This window comes from Coturnix japonica, chromosome 2, assembly GCF_001577835.2.
Source record: "Coturnix japonica isolate 7356 chromosome 2, Coturnix japonica 2.1, whole genome shotgun sequence".
In the NCBI taxonomy this organism is placed as follows: Eukaryota; Metazoa; Chordata; class Aves; order Galliformes; family Phasianidae; genus Coturnix; species Coturnix japonica.
The window spans coordinates 92258213-92278515 of NC_029517.1; the positions used below are offsets into that span (position 1 = coordinate 92258213).

At 45.7% G+C, this 20303-nt stretch overlaps 1 protein-coding gene across 5 annotated transcripts in view; it reads right to left on the minus strand.

Annotated features, from left to right (window-relative positions):
• The window catches only part of ROCK1 (Rho associated coiled-coil containing protein kinase 1), a 76589-nt gene extending 66042 nt beyond the window's left edge, over positions 1–10547 (minus strand). For 3 of the 5 annotated variants that reach the window (XR_004306194.1, XR_004306193.1, XM_032442681.1), the window contains exon 1: positions 10332–10510. Coding sequence is in view for 3 of the 5 variants with exons in the window: in XM_032442681.1 (XP_032298572.1) it covers positions 10332–10424 (93 nt within the window). In the remaining 2 variants the exon portion in view is untranslated. Of the gene's footprint in view, positions 1–10331 lie in introns of all 5 variants that reach the window. The other 2 variants (XM_015855292.2, XM_015855291.2) reach the window with 2 other exon arrangements.
• Positions 10548–20303: the final 9756 nt, after the last annotated feature.

Here is a 20303-nt window from a genome sequence, read left to right on the forward strand (position 1 = left end):
TCTTAACTCATCACTTCATAGACAAATTTTAAGTTGTATATAAGATTTAACTCCTTATTTTAACAGCTTGTTCTAACACACACCTCTCTCAGATACATTGCTTTCTCTCAGAAAACAGAAGTAATGCATTTTGCATTAATATCTTAATGCAATATCACAGATTGCATTAAGAAAGATAAAAAGCTTTGTTTTGAAAACCTGAAGACATTTAAGACATTTTGGTTCTACAAGCAAAAAGCACGACCCTGAACTGCTTGGAGATGCTATGTTCAGAATTCACACTAACAGCTTGTGGAGTATGAGCAAGGCTGAAAATAGACAAGAGCCTTTTAGTCAGAGACAAAAGCTCTTCCAGGAAGCAGATGAATCCATTCTCTTCGTGAGAAAGCCTCAATTCTTAATGATATCTCCAGCTCCAAATTCAGTGAACTTTACGGGCGAGGGAGCAATAAACAAAACACAGCACACATACCCCATATCAACAGCTAAGCTTTCACTGCACAGCTCTTAATGGGCAATTTCTACTGCTCTCTACTAGTGTTAGCAACCGTAGGCCCAGTTTTCAAAAGTTGTTATGACTGTTGCCAACGTTAGCAAAGGAAAAGTTTCAGGCCCTAATAAGTTTGTAAATTGACTGGCAGTTTTCAGCATTGTGTGTCTACAAGCTGTTTAGAGGATGGTCTGTTCTGGAAAAGAGGCTCAGAGGAGACTTTGTCGCTCTTCACAACTATCTGAAAGGCAACAAGTGATAGGATCTGCTGTGCATCTACAACTCAGCTGAAACCATCTTCTAAGAACTGGCATAACAAAACATCAGTATAGTCAGATCTCATAACAAATAAAGGCTAGTGAAGAAATTTCATACATTTCCAGTTCTAGCATCGATGGCAGCATCCAACATAAAGATAAATATGCAAGGTGCTAGTATTACTTCATTTTCAACAACATCTCAACATCCTGCCTCGTGTTCTGTGCACCCTGCTATCTGTGATAAAGGCACAGGGTAAGCATAACCAGCACAAACTCTGTGTGCTACATTCCAGCCCTCTCCTACCTGAAGAATCTTCCCCACCTACTCTTACTCTTCCATCCCATGGCTTGAGAGGTTTCCATCCCCTCATAAGACAAATGTATTCTATAAGCATGCTGGACTCTGTCACCTACACTGCAGAAGATAGCACTTGTTGCACTGCAGGTCACAACAGTCACAGCATCATAGAATGGCTTGGGTTGGAAGGGACCTCAAGGATCATCAAGCTCCAACCTCCATATCTAATACTAGACCAGGCTGCCCAGGGCCCCATCCAACCTGGCCTTGAACATCTTCAGGGACGGGGCATTCACAGCCTCTCTGGGTTTATTTATGGCCCCATATACAGTCAACATAAATATATTACTTCTAAATTTTCAAATGGAACGTGTAGAGTCACAACCAAATATGCGACCATCTCTCTCTACCAGACTTCCATAAGCCCTCTCTTACCAGAGAGAAATACCCCTCACTTCACAGTCACGCCTCATTCATGTCATTGCTTTTTGGCAATCATTTTTAACAGCTGTTTTTATTGCTCTGTTTTTTTTTATGTTTTAATTAAAAAACCATTAAAAATTAAAATGTTTTGTTACTTTCTATACATTAACTATAGTATATATTTAATTAGGGCTGCTCCAAAAAGTAACACCTCATTTTATGGTGGTGATGGTATGGCAGTAAAGGTACCTTCCCACCCATATCCTGCTATATGCTGTTATAACGTGACAGATGGCAGCAGAGGGGCAGTCTGATAGAATGGCATCTGGCATGGAAGCGTGTATGAAGCAAAGGTGTGTCACTGAATTCCTCCATGCAGATAACAACAGCAATCATTGACACCTGCTGAATGTCTGTAGAGACCAACCAATGGATGTGAACAGTGAAGCAGTGGGCGGTGTATTTCAGCAGCAACTGTGGTCCACCAACACTGATGCAGATTGTTATAAACAGGGCACACAAGCTCTTGCCAACCACTGGTGTAAACTTAGAGCTAATAGTAGTGACTGTGTTGAAAAAGAATGTCTTGTAGCTGAGAATGTTGTCTTCTGTAGCTGAGAACAGTGCTATTGTGCTCTTTTTATTGGTTGCTGTCTCCATGGACATAATTAGGAGGCACTACTTTTGGAGCAACCTTTGTATATGTAGACCAAGATAATCCTTTACATAGTGCAGACCAAGCTAGCCAAAAGGTTTGGGCACCCATATATCAGAGTAAGTCATCAATTTTCCTCTTCCCTCTCCAATAGGAAAATTCTACATCTAATCTATCTCATCTACCATCACAAATTAAACTCAATGAGCTTACCAGCCGTCCTGGTTTCAGCCCGAGCACACCAACGTCTGGTTGTTGCTGCGTGATGGAGGCACACCCAGGGCCAGGCCACTCCACAGGGCAGAGCCACCACCTTCACAGCACAACAGCAGGGGTGGGGCAGAGCCAGCACAGGTGCCAGAATAAGGCCAGTGTCATTCCATACCACACAACACCACACAGAACATTAAAGGTGTGGGTAGGTGACCGGGCCAGCTGCTGCTTGCCAGGAGTGCTGTGCAGCATCAGTCAGCAGGTGGCAAGTAATTGCACTGCAGCTATATATACTGGTATCAGTGCTTTCCTGTTTCCATTTTATCTTCTGTCTTAGTAAATAGGTTTTATCTCAAGACACTAGCTCTTGTTTCCAGTTCTCTCCCCCATCCTGCCCAGTGGCAGCAAGCTCACAGCTGTGTGGTGCTGAGCTTTCACCTCAGGAACTTAGCTGCTCTTCAGAATAGAACCTCCAAATCTACAGCTGATTACATGCAGGAAGCTTCTACTGCTTCTCTACGGCAGATCACTTCCAAAAGGTAAAGGCTCAGGCTGCAGATGCTTATTGACCATGTTAACATGGCTAAAACACTCAGAGCTATGCATTAACTCCAATGAATGATGACTTTGTCTCAGTGAATTTTATTCTCCACCACAGAGCATCCACTGAATAATGATATTACTGAGGAACAGCAAACTGCAGGTTTCCCAGAGGTCACAGAATGACCCGGGTTGGAAGGGACCTCAAGGATCATGTAGTTCCAACCCCCCTGCCTGGCAGGGCCACCAAACATACACCTTTACTAGATCAGGTTGCCCAGGGCCCCGTCCAACCTGGCCTTGAACACCTCCAAGGACGGGGCATCCACAACCTCCCTGGGCAGCCTGTTCCAGGGCCTAACCACTCTCCTAGTGAAGAAATGTCAGAAGATGGCAGAGTCCCCATCCCTGCAGAGCCAAAAGCCATTTATCTGGCTGTTGTGGGCAGGTAGCAGGCAATGGGGGTGGCACCAGATGTCACCTCCAACCCCAACCCTTCTGGGAAGTCATGTAACTGGTCCTCAGTGAAATAATATTTCCACTGTGTACACAGCATTAAAATACCAAAGAAACCAATAGATGTTATCAGGAAGTATTCCAACTCCCCTGAATACACTTGTGCCTTGTCTTTCAACTCATCTATGGATACAATACTATGTAGCACTATCTGAACAGCACAAAGCTTTTAGGAGGAAAAGACCGAAGTATTAGAAACCAATGACTTAACTAGTTTTTTGTTAATATTACAATTCATTAATTTTGGAGGGAAAAAAAACACAACCCACCACCCATTCCACTTGTGCTTCCAGACCACTCATAACCTAGAAAGCCTTTATTTCTCCAATGTCTCCTACAGAGGTTTCCAGACATCACACCTTTACATTATCTCAGCCCACATAAATGCAAATAGAGAACTCCATGTTTGCTTCTTTTACACAGGGCTTCCCATTTCTCCGCTCTAAGAAACGTAAGAGGCAAAGCTGAAACACAGAGATCAACAGCTGGATTTAAGTTAGAGCCTGTAATAAAGGGATTTTAAGTACTGTCCCCATGACACTGCATTGTATAAATATTTACAGGGAGTGGCAATCTTTCAGTAAGCTAAAAACAATGAGTTACAAGATTTTGAGTATCAGAATAGACTTTGACCTGTGCTTTAATGAGAACATGGTACTGATCCTGCAGCAATTCTCCCTCAGCAACATAGGAGGAGAACTGGACTGAGCAACTGCTGCTAGTCCAGATCATCTCTGGACTCTCGTAACTAAAGACAGACCTCAACGTGATGCCACAACACAGGTGAGGCTGTTTGGATACCCATCCACACCAACAACCTCACAGAAATAAAGTAAAATAAAACAACCGACCTGACTAAAAACACACTGTAAGAGAACAAATTGTCTCAGCACAGCAAGACACCAAGATCTCCACGCTACTTCTCCTTTTCACAAAGATCACGTTTCAGCTCTTGTTCAACCTCTGTTTATCAGGGTGTATGTTTCAGCAGACTATCAAGGAAGATAGTACTATTTGTACTTGTTTTATACCAACTATAACTGGGTGTTGTCTGGATAGTGTTTACAGTCGTACCAATATTGTCTCATCAGCCTTCTGGCTTTATTTCCACTTGAATGACTGAACAAATTAAGGCAGAGGCAGAATAGTTTGCAACCATTTTCTCCCTTTATTCTCAAAGAAGGAAGTTCAGCTTTCCACTGTCTCCACTGACAACTGCAATTTCTTGATGACAAAGGAGTTTCAATAAACAGCACCACGTTCAGTAGAACTAGGGTTTTTTTTTAATACATGTTTTGGAACCTCTCAAATTCAGTTTGCATTGAGATAAACATCTCAGTATTCCTCGGTGGGAGCCCTAAAAACAATCACTTGATCTTCAGATAGTGTTGAAGTACATCGTAGGGAATGTGCTAACAGCACAGAACCACAGAATTGTAGGGGTTGGAAGGGACCTCTAGAGATCATCGAGTCCAACCCCCCTGCCAAAGCAGGATCCCTACACCACGTCACACAGGTAGGCGTCCAGGTGGGTCTTGAGTATCTCCAGAGAAGGAGACTCCACCACCTCCCTGGGCAGCCTGTTCCAGTGCTCCGTAACCCTCACTGTAAAGAAGTTCTTGTGCACATTCGTGCGGAACTTCCTATGCAGTAGTTTCATCCCATTACCCCTAGTCCTGTCCCCACGCACTACTGAAAAGAGACCAGCCTCACCACTATGGCTCCCACACCTCAGGTATTTATAAACCTGGATCAAGTCCCCTCTCAGCCTTCTTTTCTCAAGGCTAAACAGACCCGGTTCCCTAAGTCTCTCCTCATAGGGGAGATGCTCCAGGCTCTTCACCATCTTTATGGCCCTCCACTGGACTCTTTCCAAGAGATCCCTGTCTTTTTTGTACTGGGGAGCCCAGAACTGGACACAACTATGAGGCTCCCAACATCATCTGGTCACAGAGCTTCTAAATATTCATGACATTCTCAGTGAGTGGCTCCCAAGCGTATCATCTTCCTCAAAGAAGTCAAAGACTTCCAGCCCTGCAGGTTGATTTTCAGTTTGTCCAATGAACAAATTCCATGTGTTTCCATCTTCCTTTCCACCGCCTCCAAGAAATGAAAATACTTCACGGTTGCCAGGGAAAGAATTTTGTTTACGAATGTTATTACTCCAGAAGAGCACTCATCATCTATTAAAAGTTTAGGGCTGTTTCTTCTTTCCCATTCCTCTTGCTGAAACACAGCTCAACACCGTCTTTCCATTATCGTTCTTGATTAAAACTTTTAATAGGAAAAATCTACACACCCACAGTCTCTATAGCTTTACAAGCAGAGAAACTGGCAAAGTTCATTATTCTTGTATAAAACGTACCATACACTGTGAATACAATGCTATCATTCTGACAGTCCCACTGTTTTTACTGTTACCCTCTAGAGGTTTGCATGATGGTAAGAAGGCCCCTAAGAGATGCAACCTGAAACACAAATCCTCCGTGTAACTGTTCTTCCAAAGCCAACTTATAGTTGCACCCTACCTTAAGAAAGGTAAAATATATTTATCATTGATTTCATATCAACCTATAAGCCATAAATCATAGAGGTAAGAAGGCAGTATTAACCCACAATCACAGTAATAAACAGAAATCTTAGACTTCTTGCAGACCCAGAATTTTACATCATTCATCAGTCTCATATTAGATCCTACTAAACAGTGGAACCATTTTGGAGCTGATGAACTGAAAATGTCCAATTCCTGCTTCTTTTGTGCAGGAGCTTCATCAGCAACCACTTATAGGCTTGATATTTTTCAGACTGAGATCATCTAAAGTCTTAATCACCTACTCATGTAGCTGACTGAATATCGGAGTTACTCAAGCACTCACATAAAATGTGAGAAAGACTCTTTGGGGGTTATCTCCTTCTTCACTAGGAGAGTGGTTAGGCCCTGGAACAGGCTGCCCAGGGAGGCTGTGGATGCCCCGTCCTTGGAGGTGTTCAAGACCAGGTTGGACGGGGCCCTGGGCAACCTGATCTAGTAAAGGCGTATGTTTGGTGGCCCTGCCAGGCAGGGGGGTTGGAACTACATGATCCTTGAGGTCCCTTCCAACCCAGGTTATTCTGTGATTCTGTGATTAACAGAGCACAAACAGCCCCAAAGAGCATTTTCATGAACATTTACTTTACAAATCAAGCACGGGCAGCCTCAGGCCAACAAGCCCTTCATCCATACATAAATTCTAGCTCTCCCTTCCCTGCTCTCCAAAAAACTGGAAGCATGTGAACTCCAAGAGTTTAATTGGGAACACGGAGATGAAAGAAACCTGGTTTTATTCCAAAGTTGTTGGAAAACCACACTCGGTGAATACTACATTTTACTGCTTAATAACATCAATGAAATAATGAGCTCAAGATAAAGAATAATTACTTACGTTGCCCTTAACGCTATTTATCACAGCTATGGTGCTCCCAGTACCTGGTTATCACACAGCTCTGTGTGACAACTTCACAACCTTACCAGACCTTTTCAAGGCTAAAACTCCTAGGGCCTGATTTTGAGGAAAGCACTACGTGATGCTGTAGCCCATACCTGACAAAGAATGCAGGTTCTGGCCTCCTCATGGCTCACTGTGAAAGAATCACAGAATCATCAAGGTTGGAAAAGACCTAGAAGATCATCTAGTCCAACCATCACCAATACTATACTTCCCAGCTAAATCATATTCATCAACACCACATCCAAGTGTTTCTTGAACACTCCCATGGTCAGTGACTCCACCACCTCCCTGGGCAGTGCATTCCAATGCCTGACTACCCTCTCTGAGAAGTAATACTTCCTAATGTTCAGCCTGAATCTCCCCTGGCACAGCTTAAAACTATTCCCTCTAGTTCTATCATCGATTACACAAGAGAAGAGGCCAACCCCCAGCTCACTACAACCTCCCTTCTGGAAGTTATAGAGAGCAATTAAGACACTGCCTATGCCTTCCCAGCCCAGCACTAAATCAAATGCATTAGAACTGAAATGATGCAAATTGAGTTATGGACAGATGCAACTTGTAGTCAGTATTTTTATTACAATTGCTTATTTTTCTCCCATTTTCTCTTACTCCCTTCTCCCTCCTATGCCTCAGCTCTCTGCATTTCCTTCCTGTGTCATGTAAATTGAAGTTACATAGACCCAGGTCTGCCTTCTCTGACAGCTCTGTTGTCACAGCTCTTCTCCCACACCTTCCTGAACCCATAACACTTTCCTTTGTAACAGGCCTCCCCCCACCTCTTCCTCCAGTCGCATTATTGTTCTCCTACCAGTACACATATAAATTTAGGATACTTCCAGCACACAGCAACTACCTTGGGACGTTCACACAGACACAAAAACAATCACAACAGCGCTGTCCAGATCAGTCCATATTTCTCTAGCCTAAAGAAAAGGGCTCACCTCACAGAGGTACCTCAGGTGCAGCCCTAATACACCTATGTTTTTCTTCCTTTAAAAACTAACCATATAGATTTTGAGTTTAAATAGAAGCCTAGAGCTAAGAACAATGCTTGCAGTGTGAATGACGCCTAAGAAGAGACGTAAGGTGTTTTGAGTCTTTAGGAAAGGGTTACACGCTTCTATTCTGAGGAAAAAAAGCCTTAGAACTGAGGAAAGATTTAAAACAAGAACAATACAGCCACCAAACCCAAAGTTAACCCACCAGATGACTCCTGAAGAAGCACTTTGTAAAACTAGCGTTATTGTAAGACGTTACCTGTAACGGGAGGCTAACAATAGTAGTTCTGATGACTATAACATATGAAACTGCTTTTAAATGAATACTCAAACGTATGCCAAAAACTTCAGAAAACTGATAGAAAAAACTAACTTTAAAGGTCATTCTTAAGACCTGAGAGGTAAAAATATGTTCCGAAACCTAACAGAAGCTTGATAGGAAACATCCCAACAAGTTCATTCCCAATCTGACTACAGTTCAGCTCCAAATAGTGATTAGCGTAACTAAAAAGGAAGTAAATCCTTAAACTACTGAGATCAAGGAGCACAGTTAAAAACTGAACCAATCTGCTACTTCCTGAACTTAATGCATCATGGAGAGCTGGACGTACATAAGGATGTGGTGCTCAGGGATATGATTTAGCAGAGGGTTGTTAGAAATAGGGTACTATGCTTATGCTGTGGTTGGGCTTGATGATCTTCAAGGTCTTTTCCAACCTGGGTAATTCTATGATTCTACGATTCTAACTGCACGCTTGCTATCTGCAGCCTCTTCAGTACTGCTGTGGGAAAGCCTCTATAGCAGGGCCAACACACACTAGCAGAGTGAGTCACAGTTACTATACAACCCCAGACACGATTCTGTGCCCCTGACTTCTATCAGTACACGCTGGGTGTAAAAACATATGATTTGACAGTGCTGGCTTAAGCCATCACAATGGAGTAAGCATATCCTATGTATCATCTCTTTTCTCATCAGCTGTGGTTCAGAGATTAAAGATATGTAAACTAGAAGCAAAGCAGCAAGTTCCCTGGAAGATGCAGTGATGTCTTCTCTTGTGGCAACAACATCCACAAGGTCCCGCTTCGGTCCAGGGAGGTAGGTCTGAGCTGTCAGCACCTCAGCATCACCAATCAACCCATCAGCATCACCAATAGTGGAGAGGCTGGTCTCTTTTCAGTAGTGCATGGGGATAGGACTAGGGGGAATGGAATGAAACTACAGCATAGGAAGTTCCGCACGAATGTGCACAAGAACTTCTTTACGGTGAGGGTGACGGAGCACTGTAACAGGCTGCCCAGGGAGGTGGTGGAGTCTCCATCTCTGGAGATATTCAAGACCCGCCTGGACGCCTACCTGTGTGACATGGCGTAGGGAGCCTGCTTTGGCAGGGGGGTTGGACTCGATGATCTCTAGAGGTCCCTTCCAACCCCTACAATTCTGTGATTCTGTGAATCAGCTGAACAGAGAGCATGCTGCCGTGAACCTGTGCACAGTCATTCACGAGGTTTTCATCTCCCCACTGCTTCATGCAAAGCAAGCTACATGCTAAAATCCATGCAAAAGAGCATGAAGAATGGCTATTAAGAACTATCCGCTCCTCCAGTCCCCTCCCCTAAATGTCAGAGTTCACACTAGGAACAAGCCCCATTGACATGTTCTCTTTGAGACAGAAGGGGGACATGGGGACCCACCTACACACTTCCGATCTTTTATCACTTCCTACAGAGAAAGTCACTAACTTGGCATGAAAGGGAAACCCGCTCTACTTGAGGATATCTTTAGGCATATCCAAGAATCCATCCGCATCCCAAACTGGTTGGATTTCACACATGTTTTGATACTTGATACTTTTTATAGCCAGAACTGAAGCATCACCCACTTCTGTGCAAGCAACTGTCAAACAGCGTAGAGTTGATGTCAGGAAGTGTTATGCTTGCTTGCTCATGACAACACTGAAAGCACCGGAAAGCCACTGAGCCATCAGGTGTGGGAAACAGGGAAACAAGTAGCAGGGAGCTGAGAACCTCAGACCTAGCACAGCATAGTGTGCACTTAGCCCTTCTGCTTTGAGTAGTGCCCCACCTGCACGGGCACCATAATCCTTCAGCGTTAAGAGAACCATAGAAACAAAATAATGTTTTTGGAAGGGACCTCAAAGCCCACCCTGTGCCATGTGCAGGGCTGCCCCCAGCAGCTCAGCTGCCCAGGGCCCCATCCAACCTGGCCTTGAGCGCCTCCAGGGATGGGGCACCACAGCTTCTATGGGCAGCTGTGCCAGCACCTCACTCGAAGAGGACCTCGGCTCAGTGGATCACAGCGAGGCTTTGTGCCTGCACACAAGATGGGCACAGGGCCACAAACGAGGCGGGCAGGCGCGATGCAGTGCCACCAGGCAAGGAAATACAGGAGAAGGCCCCAGGGCGCATCGTCACCCCTCACTTACCAGCAGACAGTCCACGTTCACTTCGGATTTGGGATCCTTTAAAGTCCCGTCGATTTTTTCAAACCGAGACTCAAAACTCTCACCGGTCGACATGTTTCCGACGATTAAAAAAACTTCCCTTATTCCAGATCAAACGTTAAAAACGACGAAAAAAGGAAAACATATAAAAAAATTTAAAAGGGAAAAAAAATCCACCCAAAACAGGAACCAGCACGCACAAAAGCCAAACCGCAGAGCCTACTCGGTGCTGCGGCTCGCTTCCTGCGCAGTCCTTTCAATCTCGGCGGTCTCCGGCCGAGGGAGGAGCGGCCCGCGGTCGCTGCCGCCGCTCACAGCCCGGCCGAGGCTCCCCGCGCCCTCCCGCCTCCGCGCGGGCCCCCGTGCCGCAGCGGCCTCATTCCCGCGGCCGGGCAGCAGCGCTGGCAGCAGCGTAGCGGTTCCTCCTTCTCGTTCTGCAGCGGGAAGCACGAAGAAGCAGCGACGAGACGGAGGGGAGGAAGAGAGGGGGAGTTCAGAGCGGCTCAGCAAGGCAGGACAGCCCTCCCGGCGCCTCAGTGCCTCGGTGCCTCAGTGCCTCCGGCTCGCTCCGTCCATGGGGCTCGCCGCCCCTCTCCTGGGCCGTGCCAGCAGCTCCCCGCGGCAGCGCTTCAGCGGCGGAGAGGCGATAACGGCATCTTCCTTCCTCTTCTTCCTCACCGCGGCTCCTCAACCTCCCGCGAGTCCGAGCGGCGTGAGAGGCAGGAAGGAAGGAGGCGGCTTAAGGGGAGGGCAGAGCGCGAGGTCCGGCTGCGAGACGAGCCGCGAACGGCACCAACATGTCCGCCTTTCCTGTTTGAACCGAGACGGAGGGGGGAGCCCGGCAAGGACGCGCAGGCGCGGGAGGAAGGAGGCGGAAGGGATGAGCGCGCCAGGCGGGGGCGGCGTTCCTTCATCGCCCCACAACGGTCGGGGTTGTGTGTGGAACGGCCGTTAGGGGCCGTTGGAGACGGGAGGGGCTTCGTCAGGGATGGGGGGTGATATACAGGTGGCACTGCCCACGGGAACCGTGCACAGGGGTCAGAGAGAGCGATGAGTGAGGGCTGCTTCGATCGCTGGGAGAACTGGACGTTGGAAAAGCTGAGCTCACACACTGTGATTTTACCACAGTGCCCAGTGCCTCCTCCAGTGTTCCTCATGAGGGAAGCTGCTGTGTGGTTTTAAGTTAAAAGAGGGAAGATTTAGGTTGGATGTTAGGGGGAAGTTCTTCACTAGGAGAGTGGTTAGGCCCTGGAACAGGCTGCCCAGGGAGGTTGTGGATGCCCCGTCCTTGGAGGTGTTCAAGGCCAGGTTGGACGGGGCCCTGGGCAACCTGATCTAGTAAATGTGTATGTTTGGTGGCCCTGCCAGGCAGGGGGGTTGGAACTACATGATCCTTGAGGTCCCTTCCAACCCAGGTTATTCTGTGATTCTGTGATCTGCTTTGAAAACGTCAGTGGAAGCAAAAGAGAAAATAAATGCTGATTTTATAAACATTTATGGGTTAAATGTGTCTGCTGTGGTAAAATACTCTCACTGTACTCGTGACTGTGATCATAGAATCATCATGGAATCACAGAATGGCCTGGGTTGTAAAGGATCATCCAGTTTCAACCCCCCTGCAATGTGAAGACTCTAATACTGGAGGATATGATGATAAGACTGTAAATCACAACAGGTCTTGATAGCTAAGTATTAGCTGGGCCCTCTCTGGGCAGGCGCTGTTCTCCCCATCCTCACATGAAGAAGCTAAGAAAGACTGAATTAAATGCCTTGTTGTGAAACCAATGGTTGTCTCTAATCCTTAAGTCACCAAGTGTGTGTGTTTAAGGATGATCATAGAAAGAGAGAATAGAAAACTCACTAACTTTTGATGTAACTCTTGACTTAGAGGAGTTACAGAAGGCAAAAATGATGCTAAGTCTTGTTCACCATATTCAGCCAAGTCGGTAATGTGGGATCTGCCTTCACATTCAACTTTCTACTTAGTCAACATGAAACCTACAACAGTTAAATCGTATTACATGAAGCCAGACCTCGGTCCACCACCCTTTTTCCTTGTTTGCCATACGGTACTGAGTCAGGTTCACCACAGCTCAAGCCTTCAGGGCACTTACCAGCATAAGCCAGTATTTCTTAAAGCTCTGAGATGAAAGCTGTGGTCAGCAAACACCCTCCTTAGGCAAAACATTTTGCCATAGCTAAAGTTCGTCTGTGCACCAGAAAGGCCTTTTGCAGGAGCTCTCAGCATTTCAGGCAAGAACAAATGATACATCAGCATAACTGAACTGACTTTAGGTAATGAAAAACTCACACCAACTCTGCACTTGGTGTGCCTTCAAAGTTTGGTCAGGATTTGGGGAGGGCGAGGTTTAAGAAGAAGCTGTTGCAAGCTGGGAAGCAAACTGAATGAGATGGTCAGCTCCAATGCAAACACAGATGTGTCTGCTGCTAGCAGGCAAGGGCAGGGTTGCAAAAACAGCTCAGCATAAGCCCTCCCTAAGCAACTTTTGCTCTATCTGGAAAGGAGGAGAGCAGCGAGTCCATAGGTAACAATGCACTGGGTAAATATCTGGTCACCAGATGGCTCAGGCCAATGTAGACCACGACTGCAGTTATGGCGTGGGCTCCCTTTGCTCTTGTGCTTTAAAGGGGTAGAAAAACCCTGTGACCAATGTATGGCAGAAGTTCACAAAGCAATTTTAAACCAAATCAAAACAAAGTTTCGCTGGAATGCTGAAAGCTTCATACCTCAGGAAGGACTGATTCCATGGCAAATACTGATTTCCCGCTGAAGCCACTCAAAGGGTGCAGAAAATGTTAAGATGCCAGAAATTCTTCTTCTCTTACCTTGGGAAAAGGCTTTTTATTGTCACTGTCCTGGAGCTTGCAAGTACTTTTGGCTCGGAATTGTCAAAAACTCAAACAAATTCAACTCTCAGTCCAACTAACTAACTAACTAAATAAGTAAAATAAAAGTTAAGAGTGTATTAAAGCAGGAATTAAAAATTAATCTCCTGATGGCATCACCTATCGGGTTATAAACAACAGAGAATTGTTTCTTTTTAATACCATTATAAGTAAAGCAATTACCGTCATTATAGACCTCTTTGTACATTAAGCTGTCGTGAGTCTGACCTGCTGTTAATTTGTTAGCCATGAATCATCTACAGCATTAAGAATCGTTCTTCCCATTTCCTCAGTTCCTCCTCCCAGGCTCTATCCCAGAGCAATTTGCTCTCACCCCACCTTACTCCTACTTGACCCACATACACATCTCATATTTCCCGTGGTTGGAGTTTGCCAGTCCTCACTTAAACAGTTGTTCTTCTGAAGACAAAAGTTGTGAAGTAAGCTGGGCTGAGTTTAAAGGTGAACTAGCTTTGATTCTCCCTATTTACCTTATACATATTGTCCTAAATATCTGCACTGCCTGTAAATGCTATCCATAAACTATAAACTAAAAGTGTATCTATGGGTGTGGTCATAGGCAGAACACAAAGTGTTCCAAAGTATAAGAAAGCTTCCCTCAGGTCTAAACTCAAAGGGTTAATCCTGCTTTTTCTTCTCTCCCTCCCCTCCTTGAAGATAAAAGACACTAAACTTCCGACTTGTTGCAAAACACCATGTTGGGTAATTCAGCTTTGAATACTTGAAAGGCGGTAGTTTTATATCACTTTATCCCGTTGTTACACTGATAACTTCAGGTCAGAGGCACTGCCTTAAACCGATTCAGAACAAAGACAGAGGCCCATTGCTTCTTCATCTGGTGAGAGCAAAACCTGACAAAGTGATGGACCCAATGCGAGGAGCTCGCGTCCTCCTGAGATCCATCTCAAAAGTGGTGTAACGTCCTGAAAATTCATGTCCGCCCTTTTCTTCAGAGCAGTTTTGTAATGACACTCATAAAATATCACAGTGGGATAGATGAGGCTGTCCTGTAGAGCACTCCATTAAAAAAATTACAAGCTGATTGACTCACTTATGGCCTGTGGCCACAAAAACGCTTGCCAAATCACTCCTCCATGGTGCTGTAGCACCTTTACCAAGGCAACAAAAGGTTGGGTGATGAGCAGAGGTTTCCTTTGAGTCCTAGGGACCAAAGAGGTAGCCATGAAACACCTAGGGAAAAGTGGTGTTTTGTTATGTTCTGTTATTACAGATCTTTAATCCTTACTCCTCTTTGTGTGGCCAACATTCATGAAACTATGGAGTCGTTCAGAACTAAAGTGCTTTTCAACCACACATACTACATCCAAACCATTATGGAGTCCATGGCTGTGGCCATGCCGTGACTTCATACTCATTCTGCTGTCCATCCTGTAAAACATCCACAGTAATTCTGACCACGTCAGCACTGCACTTCACAGCTGTGACGGTGCAATGCTGAAGCAGCAGCAGATGCATTCTCCTACCTCAGGCTTGAAAAACATGTGGCAAGACTAGGAGTCTGTCCTTTTACTTCCACACACATTTGCTGAGGAGAGAATTACTGCACTGCACCTGCAGGCTGATGCAGGCTATTTTCTAGCTAGCTACCTGGGCTACCAGCAGCAGAGAAATCAGTGTCTGGGAATGCCTTGTTGCTTGTTCAGCCCCAGAGCCATGTTGCTGCAGCTTTGTGCAGCTGTTCCATCCAGCTGCATTGCACAATCACGTCTGTGCTGGCGTAGGCTGAGTTCCTGCAGGCGCTGTACGGCACAGATAAGACAGTGTCACTGTCTTCACAGGAGGATAAAATGATGGCCACTGCAAAGGAGCGCCAGGAACTGAAAACCAGAAGAATTTTTCACTATAAGAAACTCAGGCTACACAATAGTTTGGCTCTGTGTAATTTGGATACTTAGAGTACAGCAGTTAAAAGTCTCAATCCAACTAATTATGAAAATTCATTCAGTTGTAGCAATCAGTGGTCACTGATGTTATCTGCGCTGTGGGTAAAAATGGCAAGAATGCCTTGTGGTCAATATTTTTCCTATTTGATGACCATATGATTATCTTTGGTCAGCTGTTCCCATTTCCTCCTTGAGTCATTCCTGAAAAGCACTGTAATGTTGCAGCCTTATTACAGTCCAGCTGTAATTGCGTCTATCTCTAAATCAGTTTTGCAAACAGAATCTCTCACTGAAATTGCGCATGTCCTGCATCTTGTCAACTGGAAGCACCCACTGTGTGTAGGACTTGAGTCACACAGGTTGGCAACTTGCTTGGTCTCGCTGAAATGGAAGAGGTGCAATGGAGGGCCATCAAATGTGCCACGATGGTAACACAACACAAGGAGCAAACAGGGAAAATCATAGAATAATGAATCATTTGAGTTGGAAGTTACCATGAAAGGCCATCTAGTCCAACTCCCCTGCAATAAACAGGGACATCTACAGCTATATCAGATTGCTCAGAGCCCCATGCGCTAGGGGAGACAATCTGCTCTTGGCCAGGTTTGTTGTCTGTAAGCGCCTGAGGCCACTGCGTTGTTCTGAGCACACGCTCTACTGCTGGTTTTGTCACGTCCTGACCAGGCTGTTGCAAAACACTGTGTGCAGACTCCCCAAAATGAGTCATGTCTGCAGGCATGGATATCTGCATAGTGGCACAGAGCTGTGCAGAGAGCATGGCACTGCCAGTACCATGCAAGAGCCCATTCATTAAAAACAGAGTGTCGAATGAGCAAATGAGAGCAGGGGCTCTGCCACGTGAGAGATACATTACTGTGTGAAAAGTAATGGTGTCACAGGGGGTGTCCCGCCAAATATGTCCCCACTTGTACTTGCAGAGGGCTCCAGGCTGTGCTCTGAAGGGCTGCTCCCCATCAGATCACGTAATGATAGAGCATGACCTTCCCCATGCATCCAAGCCCTTAGCCTTCCCACATTTCTTGGAAAAGCTTATCACAACCGACAAGACAAAATCCTATACTGGGAGACATAGCTGTGTTACTCATACATTTCAAAACTGTGGGTAAACTGGATGGTTTCTTGCGCCTATAGACATATGACTTTATCCTGTCTATCTTCCTGAGTCTGTTTGCCTGTGCTGCCAAATCTGCACAATGGCTCCTCATGCTCCAGAGGTAGCTCCATGCTGCCTTATCACCAGCCGAATGCAAATTCCTTGTCACCTGCTAAGCTGAGGGGTCAGTGTGTGCTGAAGTGTAATTATGGCATGAGATCTCATGTTCTGTATCCATCAGATATTAACTGTGTTCAGTTTCAGTATTTTGTTTCTTAATATTTTATTTCATGTTAAACAATAACAGAAAGGGTAGTATGGCAAAACTGAATCACAGAATCACAGAATTGTAGGGGTTGGAAGGGACCTCTAGAGGTCATCGAGTCCAACCCCCCTGCCAAAGCAGGCTCCCTACACCACGTCACACAGGTAGGCGTCCAGGCGGGTCTTGAATATCTCCAGAGAAGGAGACTCCACCACCTCCCTGGGCAGCCTGTTCCAGTGCTCCGTCACCCTCACTGTAAAGAAGTTCTTGCGCACATTTGTGCAGAACTTCCTATGCCCCAGTTTCTTGCTGTTTCCCCTTGTCCTGTCTCCAAACACTGCGGAAAAGAGCCTGGCCTTGCCACTTTGTCCCCGCTCACCTCAGATATTTATAGACCTGGATCAGGTCCCTTCTCAGTCTCCTTTTTTCTCAAGGCTAAACAGACCCAGTTCACTCAGCCTTTCTTCACATGGGAGATGTTCCAGGCCCTTCACCATCTTTTTGGCCCTCTGTTGAACTCTCTGCAAGAGATTCCTGTCTTTTTTGTACTGGGGAGCTCAGAACTGGACACAGTACTCCAGATGAGGCCTCACCAGGGCAGACTAGAGGAGGAGGATCACGTCCCTCGACCTGCTGGCCATGCTCTTTTTAATACACCTCAGAATGCCATTGGCCTTTTTGGCCACGAGGGCACTCTGCTGGCTCATGGCCAACCTGTCGTCCACCAGATCCCTCTCTGCAGAGCTCCTCTCCAGAAGGTCATCCCCCTCTAAAGCTTAGTATCCTATTACAATTGTATTTCAGTATCACAGAATCATAGAACCAAGGAATGGTTTGGGTTGGAAGGGACCTCAAAGCCCACCCAGTCCCACCCCATTCCATGGGTAGGGCTGCCCCCTGGCAGCTCAGCAGCCCAGGGCCCCATCCAACCTGGCCTTGAGAGCCTCCAGGGATGGGGCATCCACAACCTCTCTGAGCAACCTGTTCTAGAGCTTTGCTGGCTTCTCAGTCAAAAATTTCCCCTGACATCTAATCTAAATCTCCAGGTTACCCACCCGACCCGTCTTGAAACACGGACCAAGGAGTCCAGCCTATGCAGAAGTTGGCAGCTCATGCAAAAGCCCGCAGTGTGATAGCAAAAAGAGAAAAGTGTTTTCCATTTGGTGATTTCTGGGCCTTTCACAATGCAGTCAGCTGGGCAGTTTACTCAGGGTATTCACAAGGATGCTGTCATTAGCAATGAGCTATTAGTTGCTGAATCTCTCAGGTGTGATTTTATTATCATTTGAGTATAATAAAATCTTATACAGCCCAGTCCATTTCAAGCCCTACAGCTTACACTCACTAAAAAGCTAGGACCAAATCTGCATCCCAGAATTGTCCCATCCTTCTCTGCACTTCCTCTCTGTTTCTGAGCAGCTGTTTCCAAGCCTGTACAGCACAAATGTTTTATTTGCAGAAAGTAGCATCTGCAAGACTCAGGTGGATATTTAATTGTTTACACTCCTGTGATCGCACCAAGATAAAATAAAACAGAATTACAAAGCAGCTACGGACCAGCTGATATTGACAAACAGTGATACAAAATGAAGCATCTTTCCCACTGATAGCGGTTTCCAGTGCTCTGCCTTTGTCCTTCGGATTTAATTAAATCTCTCACAGAAAGCAGAATGCACTGGTACTTGACCTTTGTTTTCAGCAGGCACGACACAAAAGGCATTAGAATCAGTGACAATGCACAAACCCCAACACACTCCAGTTGTCATTCAGTGCAACACAATACTCATCCTTTGTAGCATCCTTTAAATGGAGAGACCCTGGGTTAGGAATTGATTCAAATGAAGCCATAATCTTCTTTCCTAGGCTCTCCTGAAGAACCGTGACAGCTACTCCAAGCTGAGTACACATCGTGCAGCCCACCAGCACTGCAAAGCACTGCTGCTAAGGCCATCTCTTTTTTGCACAGCATAAACTACATGACTCGGCTCTCCTTATTTGGCTTTCCTTCCTGCCCATTACCCCATCCCCTCCCTTGGGACCATCCATAATCTCCCCGCTCCCACCCCTCCTACCTCCTCCTGGCCTCCCTTTTCTCCACACTTGTTTTCCAGCTGCTTTCCCCTGCATCATCCCTGTCACTTTCTTCTCTTCACACCCACGTGGCTCTTCACAGACCCACTTCACACTTTCTTTTCTCACACTAACACTTTTTCTTTCTTTTCTCTCACAGTGTTTTTGGTTTTTTTCCTTCTTCTCTGCTTTTGCATTAAGGCATAGGGGCATCTAAATCAGGAGTAAGCAGATCTGTGTTAGTGGTGAAAAGTCACTAATGAAAAACTTTAATTCTTGCAAAACTCATTGAAACTGGCCCGAAGATTAATTATCTCAGCTAAAATGAGAACTGATGTGAAGTTCATTAAGGAAAAGAATGATGCTAAGTAGCCTGGAACCAATAGGAAAAGGTTGTTGAGTGAGAAGCAGCAGAGAACAATGTGGCTTCTGGTTATGTTAACAAGGGACAAGAAGGCACACATTAGATATGCTCCCTGTATCAGGAGTGTTTGGAATACTTCCTAAGCCTGAAGCCTTTCTTAGCCCTTGTGGGGAGGCCCAGCACTACAGAAGGATGCTCTTCTTCCCACAGTGCCTGTGGGAATTTACTGTGGAAGTGGAAGAAGCAACAAATGCAAGCTACTACATCAGCGGGAAATGATTTAAATGCTATTGTAACTGCTATCTGAACTTGTACCCAACCCCGAAGCCCTCTGCATTCTACACAAACCACGAAAAAAGAGGTTTTTCTCCAGTATTTTCACAGTGATCTATTTAGCTATTTCCAGGTCGCCTGAACCAAGACCAACCAGAGAATGTCATGCCTGGCAGAGCGTGGCTGTGCCCTTCATTTCTCTGCCAGACAGTTTCCCAGCAATCACAGAAGCCTCGACAACTACAGCAGATGCTCAGATCATGGCATGCCATGTCCAAGGCGTAGGTCATTTCCCCAGCACCTTGAAGGAGGCGATGTGCTGCCTCTGACATCCCTGGCTTCTCCGCATTGTGTGTTCTCACTGCTGTTGTTCTCTTCATTCTGTCTTCATCCAAGCTTTGACCTCTGGGTGACTTTGAAGTTTACATACGAGAAAAAAGCAATCGGGCAGCTGCTAAAACAAGCAAGGGGAGATCAAAGGGTTCTGAAAGAATTAAAAACAAACGACTTTTATCTTTTACTTTTGTGTTTACCAATACATTAGCGGACACAGACAGATGGAGAGATACACAAACACGTATACATATATTTAAATGGTAAAGTACAGAAATTACTGTAAAGGAATTTTGCCCAGATTAGCGCGGCTGAACACTGAAGCATAAGGAAATTAGGAAAAATAGGAAATACCAGATTAAGATTGCTATGCTAATTTATTTCTGCCACTGGGTGTGATTATCCTGTTGTACAGCATGAGGCATCATCCTGTGGGAAAGTCTGCAGCTTGGTGGTGTCGTGGATGAGTCTGTGAGAACACAAGTGTGCAAGGACAGGGACTGAAAAGAGAATTTTAAGTCTGCTCTTTTCTGGCATGTCAAGAACCGGCTCTGTGAGTTAACTGGTGCCGTGCTACCAAGTGGGACATGGGAACTGGATGCTCTAGCTTTTTTACTGGGAAGAAAGCTGGAGGAGGGCAGTCTCTGCAGCACAGATCATAGAATCATAGAATTACTCAGGTTGGAAAAGACCTTGAAGATAA